The sequence below is a fragment of the Chiloscyllium plagiosum genome, unplaced genomic scaffold (assembly GCF_037043375.1).
Source record: "Chiloscyllium plagiosum isolate Xiang-an unplaced genomic scaffold, Cpla_swu_hap1 HiC_scaffold_37, whole genome shotgun sequence".
In the NCBI taxonomy this organism is placed as follows: domain Eukaryota; kingdom Metazoa; phylum Chordata; class Chondrichthyes; order Orectolobiformes; family Hemiscylliidae; genus Chiloscyllium; species Chiloscyllium plagiosum.
The window spans coordinates 23,359,010-23,372,661 of NW_028270175.1; the positions used below are offsets into that span (position 1 = coordinate 23,359,010).

At 42.9% G+C, this 13,652-nt stretch overlaps 1 protein-coding gene across 2 annotated transcripts; it reads left to right on the top strand.

The window, feature by feature from the left end:
• The first annotated feature begins 400 nt into the window (after window positions 1–400).
• On the top strand, window positions 401–10,208 carry LOC122540312 (uncharacterized). 2 transcript variants are annotated; one of them, XM_087980464.1, is made up of 2 exons: window positions 401–973; window positions 4,786–10,208. In XM_087980464.1, exons 1-2 carry the CDS (start codon window positions 871–873, stop codon window positions 5,745–5,747), a joined length of 1,065 nt encoding a protein of 354 aa, XP_087836590.1. In that variant the 5' UTR covers window positions 401–870; the 3' UTR covers window positions 5,748–10,208. The 2 variants fall into 2 exon arrangements, with proteins under 2 accessions (XP_087836590.1, XP_043531759.2); XM_043675824.2 differs by having other exon boundaries at window positions 496–517.
• The last annotated feature ends 3,444 nt before the right edge of the window (window positions 10,209–13,652 follow it).

The window sequence follows — 13,652 nt, forward strand, 5'->3', positions numbered from 1 at the left end:
GCCACTCACTTTTTGATTCTCAAATAATGTTTCTTTCTTGGCAATTCTCTTTTATGCACTAACTTTTTCCTATGCAGTTTTGATCAAGTCAAGAAAACAAACAATTCTACCAATCCTTTTGTTGAAATGTTATTAACCTGAAACGGTAACCCTGTCTTCGTCCAAAAATATTACTCAACCCAAAGTATTTCAGCATTTTCTGCTTTCTGGGAATACTAGCTAGCTGAAAACAAATGGGAAGAAAATCTGCTCGAGTATTTATTCGCAACTTTTGGCGGTTCCGAAATTTGTACGATTGTTCACTGAAATTTGTACGATTGTTCACACAAATATAAACATTTAAAAGGTCGACACATTCGTTTAGCAATGGAGGTACATTACCCAGAATCCTCAGGGCGATGGAATATATCCTACCTGCCGCGGTCAGCTAGTGTGTGTTACGCATGTCCGGAAGCGTGGTGCTGCATTGTGGGTGGGAGCTGCAGGACATTGTTGGAGCTGCTGCAGACAATGGAAGGTAAAATCCAGCTGCAGATAAAATGGGATTGCGTTTTATAACAAATCAGTTATTAGTTTTAGAATGAGAAAATATTTTGGATTTTTAAGCAACATGCTCATTTGTTTTGGTGTTGCATTTTCTTCCCATTTGTTTTCAGCTACTAGTATTCCCAGCGCAGAAATGGGCCAATGGGCCCAGCCATTCTATGCTAATGTTTATAAACCACGCCAACATCTTCCCGTTCTACTTCATCTCTTCTCTAAGCATAATCTTCTAGTCTTTTTTTCTTCATGTATTTATCTTGCCTCCCCAGTTCTGAATAAGGGCCATACTGGACACAAAATGTTAACACACTCTTCCTCTCTCCACAGATGCTGCAGGCCTGGATTTCTCCAGCACTTTTTTTAAAAAATAAAAATCAGGTTTCCCTTTTTCCTGAATGCAATGTCAATCTGCAACCAGATTTCAGGACAGGTAATTCCCACATATCCCCAAATCCATTCTCAATTCTGCTATTAAAAGGGTATGTCAGAGCAGATTTTGTTCTGATTTTAATCAGCCATTATGCAGGAAGGGAGAGTTGCATAAAGCATGCCATGTTGGAGCATTAAACAAGACAAAAGTCAGCTAGAATTCCACAGCCTGACTCTCATGACCTGCACAAGCAAATGTGTTATGTGAAATGAAAAGTGCTGGAGAAACTCAGCACGTCTGGCAACATCTGAGGAGAGAGAAAGAGTTAACATTGAGTTCAGTATGATTCTTCAGAACTGGATGTGTCATCTGAAGATGGGATCATACTTGAATATATTACTCTCCTCACTGTTGGGCATTGTAACATACAACTGGATAATGGCCACTTAGATGGGCAGCACTGATAAAACAGCTACATTTTTGGATTGTTTTCACAAACCTTGCTGTAAATTCTTACCCCCCCAACTCAGATGGTACTGAAAATCAGTGTGTTTTAAAAGTATCCATTGTTGTCTTGAGATGTAGTTGAGCTCATGGTGATACCTTCTGGACATCAAAAAAACCCTGTTTGCTAATTATTTAGAAACAAATGGAATTTGTCCTAAGGATCTGTTGAACTGAGTTTGGGGGGGGGAAAAAGTGTTGCATAACATCAAACTCTCAATTTAAAATGTGAAGTGAGTCCATTGGACAAACAACAGATACATAAACAATTATATAAGAATAATATTTTCAAAAGGGAGCCACATCAAAATCAAATAGGAAAAAAGTTGACTAAGTCTAACTTGCTCTGATAACTTAGAATTCCTTCAACTAACTCACTAGACAAATCAAACAACTTGTATACCATTTCACTGATATTTGTAACTTGTTTTCATTAGCGATTACTTGAAGTGTTACTTATGATACATTAAACTAAAATGAGTTTGCATTTGTTAAAGTTTGATGGTTTCTTCCCCTTAATCCCACAGTTTGGGGGTTGGGTTGTGAAAATATAGAGTTCAGATGCAACATGAGTCACTTTCATTTCCTTATCCATTGTGATTGGATATTAAAGGGACCAGCATAAAACTAAACACTGAGCAGCAAATTAATGATAAATTTTAATGACCTGAACTGTGTTAATGCTTTTAAGAATGATGAATAAATAGAATGCCCTTGACATTGTGTATTCCTCCTGCTGAATCCCATATTTTTAAAAGCCTGGGGCAGGGGAGTCATTGTTAACCAAGAACTCAACTGGACTAGCTACCTAAATGCCCTGAACACAAATCTATGTTAGACAAGAAGTGTTTGCAACAAGTCATTTACCACTCAATTCCCCATAGGCTGTTGTCTGAAGGTTATGTTGTAGTAAAACAATTTGTGCCACATTTTCAGGTGTTCAGACAGGAGAGCAGTTGTCCACCTTGTTTTGAACGTGGTAGAGCAGCTTTCTTTAAACCTGTCGTGGGTCCCAATTCCAAAAGCGTATTTTAGTTTTCAAAAATATATGCAGTGGAATGTGGGTTGGAGCATCATGTGGGTGATAAACTACAATCAATAGTTTTAATGGAATGCTGGATCATCATCTTCACCTCTTTGCACGGAATATGACCAGAAATTAGTATTTCCACCCCTGTTTGTTAGTCTCTCTCTGTCTGTAAACAGTAAATTTCAAAAACTACCCAACAAATCTCAACAATACTTTGCACAAGATGGGGTATGACACAAAGACAAATTGATTAGTTTTTGGTGAAGATCTGGATTCTGGAACTCTTTAAGAGATGTGCTAACATTGGGTTGTTTTATTTGGAATGTGGTTTTGTTGTGGTGAAATTTGTTAACCACTGTCAAAATGGAAGCAGAGAAAAGCAAGTTATTGAATCTGGATTAGCCTGAAAACTTAATGAGATGTAAAGTCTTCTGAAAAGTATTACCTTTTTCAGCTTTGTAATACAACACATTAACCAGGCAGGGAGAACCTCCCAGGAACAGGTGTGTAATTACAATAATGTTGAGTTAACATGTGGCAGAGGTGTGCACTACTGAGTGCTATTTTCAGTTGATTGTCGAAGTAGGTATACTGTTACAGACACTATCCTTGTTCTGTGACAGTACAACTAACAAGCCATTGTAGGCCAGTGTTTTATGGCCATGAAAAACACTGAGTTAATTAAGACCATTAAATAGGATTAGGAGCAGGCCATTCAGCCCCTCAAGCCTGCTTTGCCACTTGAGATCATGGCTGATCCAACATTCCTCACTTCCATTTTCCTGCCCTTTTCCCATAATCCTTTATTGAGTATGTCTATCTCAGTTTTGTTACACAGATTCCCTGTGGCAAAGAGTTCCGAAGATGCTCCATATTCTGAGAAGAAATACCTCCTTTATTTCAGTTTTTAAATTGCATTGCGTCACCTCCCCCTACTCACCCAACTTTGCAACCACGTCCTCTGGTTTTAGACTCTCGCAGGAGAGGAAGCTTCCTCGGTATTTACCATGTCAAGCTCCTTAGGGATTTTATGTCTCAATGACCTTCTCATTCTTCTCAACTCCAGTGTGTAGAGCCTGCTCAAAAAGCAATTCCTCACAGTTCACAGAAGATTTATCTCCAATGAAATATATTTTCTTAAATAGGCCAAACTGTGCACAATGGTTCCCTTTTTTTTCTGCTTATGTTCAGCTACTTCTAGTGTTTCTTTCTTGTATTGGTAATAAAGCCCCCTCCCTTATACAAGTGACAGCTAATCAAGAGGCAGTTCCGTCCCCTTTCAAGGTGAGTGGTTGAGAAATGCCAGTCAAAGTGTGCAGTTAGAACAAAGTAAAATACTGTAGATGCTGGAAATCTGAGCCAAGCATGCAAACTGCTGGTAAAATTCAATATACCTGGCAGCATCCGTGGAGATGGAGAAAGTTTTGAATCTGGTAATCTAGTGCAGTGAAATTTTGGAAAGCAATACTGCTTTATCTGAACAGCGGAGCTCTGTGCTTCTGATCTCGGCTGGAGCTTCAGTGTCTGTTATTGAAGGCAGCATCTACCGCCACCAGGCACTTCCAGCCTCCAGAATTCTAGACTTGCAATACTGTGCGCATGGCATTAAAAACTTGGGGGTGCTGTGGAATTAAAATGTGACTTGCTGTTGAAAAGTATGGGAACATGGAAGAGTACGGCACGGGAACAAGCCCTTCAGCCTAACATGTCTGTGCTGACATGCTAGGCTAAACAAATCCCATTTTTATGCATATGGTCTATATCTCTCTATGGCCTGCCTATTTGTCACTAAATACCTCTTAAATGTTTTTTTTAAAGCAAACTCATTGCAGCTGCTGTACATCAGAAACAAGGGCCAGAAATTGCTGGAAATGCTCAGCAGGTCTGGTAGTTGTGTAGAGAAATCAGAGTTAACGTTTTGGGTCTAGTGACCCTTCATCAAAACCTAGAATTTGAGGAAGTGTCACTAGAACCAAAATGTTTAACTCTGATTTCTCTCCATAATTACTACCGGACCTCTGAGCTTTCATAGTAACTTCTGTTTTTACCTCTGCCACCGTTCCAGGCATCTCATTAGGAATCCCTCACCCTATTCCTGATGAAGGAAGGGCTTCTACCTGAAGCGTCGATTCTCTTGCTTCTCGGATGCGTTTTTCCAGCAGCTGGCTCTTATCCCAGCAGTAATGTGCAAGTTGTCTCCCTAGTGAACTGCGGTTGTAGGAGCTGGATGGATTTGGGTGGAGAAGTATGAATCGTGGCGTGTTGCTCAGGGAGCAGGGGGTCACAGTGTGTACCTGAGGGAGGGTGGTGGAGCTAACATGCGCCTGTTGTGTTGCAGGAGGAGGCCTGACAGAGACTGACCGGCAGCCAGAGGGGGAGGCTGCGGAAGGCGAGCTCCCTGCAGCCGGGCCAGCTAAGAAGCCCAGGCAGTACGGCCAGAAGCGCTTCATCTGCAGCGAATGCGGCAAGAGCTTCAAGCAGTACTGCGACCTGAAGAGGCACGGCCGGGTGCACACGGGCGAGAGGCCGTTCCACTGCCCGGCGTGTGGCAAGCGCTTCAGCACCTCGTACAACCTGCTGATCCACCGGCTGGTGCACAGCGGCGAGAAGCAGTACAAGTGCCGGCTGTGCGGCCGTGAGTTTGTGCAGCTGCACCACCTGGTCACCCACCAGCGCACCCACACCGGCGAGAAGCCGTATCCGTGCCCGGTGTGCGGCAAGGCCTTCCGCCAGTCCTCCACCATGGCGGTGCACCGGCGCATCCACGGCGAGGAGCGGCCTTACCGCTGCCCGGACTGCGGCAAGAGCTTCAAGACCTCGTCCAACCTGTCCAAGCACCGGCGCATCCACGGCGGGGAGCGGCGCTTCGCCTGCGAGGCGTGCGGCCGCCGCTTCCTGCACTCGCACCACTTGGCCACGCACCGGCGCACTCACTCCGGGGAGCCGGACTCCTCCTCGCCGTCCTGCTGCTGCTGCCCGACCTGCGGCCAGAGCTTCTCCAACCCGGGCCGCCTGCTGGCGCACCACCGGCGGGCCCACACTGGCGAGCCGCCCTACCGCTGCGAGACCTGCGGCCGCGGCTTCAAGCAGAACTCGACCCTGGTGCGGCACCGGCGCACCCACACCGGCGAGAGGCCGTACAGCTGCCCGATCTGCGCCAAGGCTTTCCGCCAGACCTCCACCATGCAGGTCCACTACCGCACGCACTCCGAGGACCGGCCCTACCGCTGCCTGCAGTGCGGCAAGGGCTTCAAGAGCGCGTCCAACCTGATCGGCCACCACCGTGTCCACAGAAGCTAGAGAGCTCGGCACCACTCACCCAAAGTCCAGCCATCCCATTGCGGGCAGTGTATACCATTGCAAAAATATAACTTCTCCACAGCTCCCATACCAAGCAGTTCACTTCGGACAATGCATAACGTGATAGGTAAAAACAAGGACTGCAGATGCTGGAAACCAGAGTCTAGATTAGAGTGGTGCTGGAAAAGCACAGCAGTTCAGGCAGCATCCGAGGAGCAAGAAAATCGACGTTTTCATGATGAAGGGCTTTTTCCTGAAACGTCGATTTTCCTGCTCCTCGGTTGCTGCCTGACCTGCTGTGCTTTTCCAGCACCACTGTAATCTAGACTATGCATAACGTGATGGCATTCCTAATTTTGAGCTTCAATTATATCGCACACAAAGTGACAAGAAACTATTTTCATTCCCATTAAAGCTATCAATTTTAATTTTATTGCAAAACAATCTAACCATACATTATCTCTAGATGCAATGCAGAGCAGTTCAGTTTGGACATTGCATAGGATCCAATAAAATTATGATATCCCACCTCAGCTTCACCAATCAGCTTATCAAAACATGACAAGAAATAATGTGGGTTCCCAGTAAATATATGAGGGGATGTTGAACTGAACAGACCCTTGCTATATACTTTGACAAAAAGATCTTAGACATTGGCGAAAGACCAATGTACCTTGACAGCAGCTGCTCCAAGGTTTAGTGCGTCCCTCAGCACATAGTCCTGTCCCTTGGAATGTGCCAGTCTGCAACACATGATTGAGATCTTTGCACCCCAGGGAGACCAAAAAGACAGTCTTTCACTGAGTTGATGGTCTTTCGGACGTAGTCAATGTTTGTCTCGGTGTGCATCCCGGGGAACAAAATGTGGAGCACAGAGTCCTGTGTCACTGAGCTGCTTGGGAAAAACCTCAACAAAAACCAGTGCATCTCTCTCCAGACCTTCTTTGCAAAGGCACATTCCAGACTGTTACACAGACGTGTGACTGTCTGTGCGATGGTGCACAGAGACTGGGCATGCATGAAGGATCTGACAGGCAGTGCCCTTCTCACCACCAGCCAAGCTTTGTCTTGATGCTTGTTGGAGAGTTCTGGTGATGAGGTATTCTGTCAAATGAATGTTAGTCTGCTCAGGGAACCATGTGTCAGGATCCACCCTCTCCTTTACCCGCAGGGTCTCAAGGACGCTACATGCTGACCACTGCCTGATGGACATGTGACCAAAAAGGTTTTCCTTCCAAATTTTTCAACATGAATGATGGTATGGTCCTTTTTAATTGGAGTGTTCCAAGCAATGTGACCAGACCAATCCTTTTGTAACACCAGAGCCAAGCAGAACCTCAGTGTGTAGTGACACTTGGTGTTTGCATACCAAGAGCTAAAGCTTCAAACACTGCAGATGCTGAAACCTTCATTCCCGACCACATTCTCAACCATTCACTGCAACCAATTTTTAACTTGAACACATTTTTTACGTGCGAGATACAGGAATTCCCTTTGTCAGAGCATTCTGTGAATGACCCGTGTGTGAAAGTTGCAGACTTGATCACTATCTTTCTTTTAAAATACTAGTCTTTATGCCTTTGCAGAATTTAAAATTCAGCTAAACGTTTCCTAAACTGATCCAATTATGTGGCCTCCTTAGTAACAGGTTTGAGCTGACTGGAATCTAAGGCTCAATTTTCACACGTGCATCCAGACTTTGCGATTTAATGCAGTTTGTATTGAGTATCTAGTTTTCGACAGCCCAGTCATTCATTTCCAGGATGCTAAGGTTCTTCTGCTCTACATAGAGCTGCCTAATAGAATATCCTGTGAGACAGACTCTGGGAATTCAGATAAGCCAGGCAAAGATGGGTTGGAGATTACCGAAAATGATGTGAAATACTACATTTAAAGGAGTTGTGTAGATCATTGAGTTATAATCCTTGATCACACGATGTATTTTGTGAATTTGATGAAAGATGCTTTATTGTTGATGTATAACTTTGTTATTCAATTTGCTGTTTGTGTAATAGTTTCACTTCATATTTTAAACTTTATAGATAAGCATGATCTATTGTGATGGATTATCAGTTTTGAAGACTGAAGTGAGACTTTATACTGCTATAAGATAATCCAGTCTCAAAAAGCAATGATCAAGCAGGTTTTGCTGTTTAGCTATATATTAGTAAAGGCTGAGCTGAATTTACAGACAGAGAAAGACACTCATGGTTGGGACTCAAACATGAGTAATTGAAGATGAGTAAACCAAATTAATATATGGCAAAACCCAAAGTATAAATCCTAAAAATATAATTACTATGTTTTTTAAATGGAAAATTTGCAACCTTGCCATTTTGAGGACCTTCCTAACCCTGTGGCGCTGAAATAAATTCTAGGGTTGCCCGAATTGGAATCTGTTACCTCAGCACAAACCAGGAATGAATCTTGGGATTTTCCTTGACTGAGATTTTTTTTTGCCAAGTCCAATAGGGGCCATTTCGGGGAAATGCTGTCCACTATAAATTCCCCAGGCTATTTCATGACAGCAGAAGAAACATTGGCCTGATGTAACACAGGGATTCACCTTCCTCTTTTCTCCAAGTGTGTTTCCTTGTGTTTTATGTTAAACAATTTGCCCAGGGTTTCAGAGCATGTGGTACATGAAGGTGTGCAGAAGAGGCTGGGTTGAGAGGGGCAGTGTGAAGTTGTTTAGGTACACTGTGAAAAATGTTTTGAAACGTGGATTTTAGGTCTGTGGACATTCTGGTCTCCCTGTTCCTGTATCTTGTTTAGGAACTAAAAGCAAATGATCCACCATACTCCTCTGGATGATTTTGAGTCATAGAGATGTACAACACAGAAACTGACCCTTGAGTCCAATTCGTCCATGCCAACCAGATATCCCAACCTAATCTTGTCCCACTTGCCAGCACCCGGCCCATATCCCTCCAAACCCTTCCTATTCATATACCCATCCAGATGCCTTTTAAATTTTGCAATTGTACCAGCCTCCACCACTTCCTCTAGCAGCTCATTCTATGCATGTACCATCCTCAGCGTGAAAAGATTGCCCCTTAGGCCTGTTTATATCTTTCCCCTCTCACCCTAAACCTATACCCTCTAGTTCTGGACTCCTCCACCCCAGGGAAGAGACTTTGTCTATTAATCTTATCCATGCCCCTCATACTTTTAAAAACCTCAGCCTCCGATGGTCCAGGGAAAACAGCTCCAGCCTATTCAATGTCTCCCTAGAGCTCAAATCCTCCAACCCTGGCAACATCCTTGTAAATCTTTTCTGAATCCTTTCAAGTTTCACAACATCCTTCCAATAGGAAAGAGACCAGAATTGCACATCCTTCTCCAAAAGTGTCGCTGTTTAAGTGTGTGGTAATGGAACTAAAGGAAACATTAGATACTACCAGAAATCTAACATCATTTACAAGATACCATGCAAGAACTGTAAGAAAAAACACTACATCGGACAAACTAGGACGAAACTTGCCACCAGGATACATGAACATCAACTGGCCACCAAAAGACATGACCCATTGTCACTACATAGAGATAAAGAAGGACACCACTTTGACTGGGACAGCACGCACATCCTGGGACAGGCGAAACAAAGTCACACACAAAAATTCTTCGAGGCATTGCACTCTAACCAGAACTCCATCAATAAACACATGGATTTAGATCCTATCTACCTTCCCTTGTAAAAAGAATCGGAAATGACCTTAAGAAACCAAGACCTATAAGTAGAGAGTTGGGACATACCACTAGCACTTCATCGTAGACTCTCACCAATGATGTTACCTAGTATGGTAATGAAACATCTGAAAACACTACATCGGACAAATTAGGAGAAAACAAACCTTACAGCTCAGTGAGCTAACATACATACTTATCGTCAAATCTTCTCAAAAATTGCTAAAATGAATATTCATCAGAATTTCAGGGAAAGGTCATTCTTCATTCTTCCCAATGGGTGAATCATGATCTTTAGATAAAGTGACTGGAAATTTCCTTTACTTTTTATGAAGACACACCTACTCTCCTCTAGCTGTGACTGCATTGAACTCCATTTGCTGCCTAGTGGAATTAGAATTTCCCATTAAAAGCCACAGAACTGATGATTGCCTGTCTATCACACAGCTATTTTCTGTATGTGTTTGAATATTCCTGCTGAAATTTGCATGAACTTTCCATTATTTTTGGATGTGGGTAGAAGTGTATAACTGCTAAATTACTGTATGACTTTTGTACTGAGTAACATTTGAAAAGCATCAACGCCTACTGGCATATTTTCAGTTGTACAGATATTATTTTCCCACCATTTAATAAGTGGGTAGTAGAAGATGTACAATGTTTTAGTCATCATTGTCTCTTGAAACCAATATTTTAACTATTGATATAGTACTGGTCATAATGAATATCCTGTTTTCGTGGTACAGCGTTCAACATAAAGCTATGATGCTTCTATGACACTGGTTAGGAATTTGTCTAGTTCTGGGTCTAGAGTAGGTGGATAGGGACAAAGAGGTATTTGGTAGGGTAACATGGGATGTTTCTATGTGTTTAGAGATGATATTACCCACACCTCTGGAGCAGGTGAGGCTTGAACCCATGTCTGTGGGCTCAGAGGTAGACACTATCATTGCACCACAGGAGTCCCTCATCCTACTTTTTGTTTCTTTTTAAGGGGTTTCTGAAGTACCAAGGAATGTCCTAAGTTTTAACTTAGTGCAGGTCATGCCTACTTGGACTGGACTTCCCCAACAAAGGAAACGGTGTATTTGGCTTTTTAAAAATTTTGTCCATTTTTCTAATTCACCTGTTCAGAAATATTATAACACACCTCTGGAGCAGTGGGGACTTGAACCCGGGGCCTCCTGGTCCGTGATAAGGATACTACCACCTTAGCCCATTAACGATCCTTGCGCGAACTGACTTGTCCTTCACTGCCTTCGGCAGAAAAGTCGAGGGTTCATCTGCCCTGACCCTTCTCAGTGGGAAAACCTTCAGCTTTTTGCAGTGATTTCTGAAGTTGGATTTCTCATTTGAGACCCGGACTGCTGACTATTTGGGGGTGGCAATCGAATCTTTTTCTCGTAAAATAGCCCAGAATGTTTCAAAGCCTCTGTGTTCTAGTTGAATCAATACCAGGGATTTGCACCTTTTGCTCACGGTCACGAGCACATCCTTTGCGGTTTCTGGATGACTCAAACACGAACTGAGATCACTTGTAAAATAATTTGTGACAGGAAGGTCAGTGTTCATCTTGATTACAGTCAAGGTGACACTTCAGGCTCCGTCTATATGACGTTTCAGCTGAAGAATCAACTCAAGATACCAGTTACTGAAATTGGTCATCAGATACCGAACACTGGCGGATCTCCTCAGCTGAATAAATAATTTGCCAGTGTTCAGGGAATTAAATGCCTGAGTTGGCCACTTTATCTCAGGCAGCCAGGAAAACCTGTTGATTAACAGTTTCCTAAACATGGGGTTGCCTCCATCTGAAATCCCCTTTGATGTAAAACAGTTGATCCCATTCCTTGGCCCAGCCTCGTTATTTCAGCCATCCGTCAAAGCTGTGCAAGCGGAATTTCAAATGCGTGTTATTATTAGATTGGAAACTCTGTTTCTCTCTTGAATGGTGCTGTGCCCTCCACTTTGATCTATAAGATCGAGGAAGTGCAATGATGATGATTAGGGAGAGCTGTCCACTTAACGAGCGACACCACGCTGAACACTCGGTCCAAACTGGAGCCTGTGATTACATTTCACCTAATTCTCTGTCATATCCCGTGTTAAGTTGGGACAGAAGATAATTCCTATTTGGAAAAGCATTTTCTGTCGAGGACTACAGACCCTGCTTCAACCAGATCCTCCCGAACATGGAGTTGATTAAGGTTTTATTTAACCCTCAATGAACTAACATATGTTAGGGAGGCTTTGAACCAGCGAAATGATTGATGAGACTCTATTTGTGGCCAACAGCTCTTTGAATTTAGTATCGAAATATCGGATAGAGAAGTGCGTGACTTCTCCTGAATGACAGTATATTACGTAGAGCTGAATCATTCAAACTTCCCCGAGTAAGTCAGAGTTCTATTTCCTTGATGTCACACAGCATTTGTTTCAATTCTGTTCTTTACTTCCCCTGGTTAACGACAGCCAGTTGGCTTGACCCACTCAGGCTTGATCCACTCAGGCTTGATCCATCCAGCACAGGCCGTTCGACCCACCATTGTCTGTACCAACCAGGATGCCATTCTCAACTAATCCCATCCGCCTGCGCATGCGCCTGTCTAAGAGCAACGCTCTTATGTCTTGATAATTGAAATAGTGCTCCAGGTCTCTCCCCACGTCTTAACCATTTTGACAACAGTGCACAATTCCTCTAAATAATTGAGCTTTTACTGATTTCCAACTCCTGTGAACTATTGAATTTGATCAAACGAAGCACAAATTTTGATTTTCTTCCCTGCATGCATTGGCCACCAAAAGGGGTGGCCAGTCAATGCGTATGTTACTTTATTCATTATTCAAATAACCCTTGAAATACCACAGCAATACACTCTATACAGCATAAAGATACAAAGCTGTAACTCACCAAGATTCCTCGGATAGCACCTTTCAAATCCATGATCTCTATCATCTAGGATAAAGGCTGCAGATAAATGGGAAAACCATTATCTACAAATTCCCATCCAAGCCACTTACCATGCTGACTTGGAAATATATCACTGCTCCTTCAGTGTTGCTGGGTCAAAATGCTGGAACCCCCTACCCAACAGCATTATGGACGTCAAAACACCATAACGAATGCAGTAATTCAAGAAGGTAGAGAAAATTAGGGATGGGCAGTAAGTTCTAGTCACGCCACATCCCATTAAAAAGCATATAATGACAGATCTTATAAAACAGTTTAGGAACACTAACTGCCAGCTGCTCTTTGATCGCAGCATCTCGAGCGAGATCTGTGGAGAGAGAAACAAGAGTTAATTGGAAGCATTAACTTTGTTTCTTTCTCCGCGGATCTGGCAGACCTGCTAATGTTTCCAGCACTTTCAGATTTTATTACTGATTCTCAGCATCTGCGGTACAGTACTTTGCTTGCATTTGGTCAGTGAACTGGTTTCAGTTTCTAACCTTGATCAGTCAAGGATGCCTGTGGGCCAATTATACTTCCAGCTGTATTTGATAATAACAGTTTGATTCTGGGTCTCCCTATAGCCCATGGACTGGAGGGTTCAAGGCAGCTCACTACCTACTTCTCCAGAGCCATTAGGGATGGGTAATAAATGCTGGCCAAGCCACCAGCACTGACAACCCACAAATAAATTATCAAAACGTTTAGTTTAAACAATCAAGATCCAATTACTGGGAAACAAGGATCATAGCCTACTTGGGGCAGCACAACACAATATTTACATGTTTAAGGGACTTAATGTGCCCACGAAAAGGTGGTTCAAACCATGCCTGGTTTGGATGTAGACTCTGACCCTACTGTATATCAAATTCTACTTCAAATAGTGCAATGTTCAAAGTGAACTATTTGATGTTCCTTTTTCTGGTGAAATTTCAGAAAATTATTCAGACTTGTGAATTTTCTGATCATCAGCAGCATAGCAGTTCTCAGACTGCTAGATGCATTTGTCATTAAAATGCTGAAAACCTCACATTTACTCAGTTACCTTTGTGGTTATTATATGGTCACAGCTTAGTTTCTGACATCAGTGTACTACGTTTGCAGAAACCACTGAACCTGGCATGTGACTATTTTTCATCTTGTCAAGGTGCAAGCCAATATTTCCCCCTCCCACTCAGAAGCAGGGGCATACAGTACAAATAAATACCATGAGGTGTTTAGATCAGCCTTTTGTAACATCATATGGTAATCTGATTAACAGTCAACTC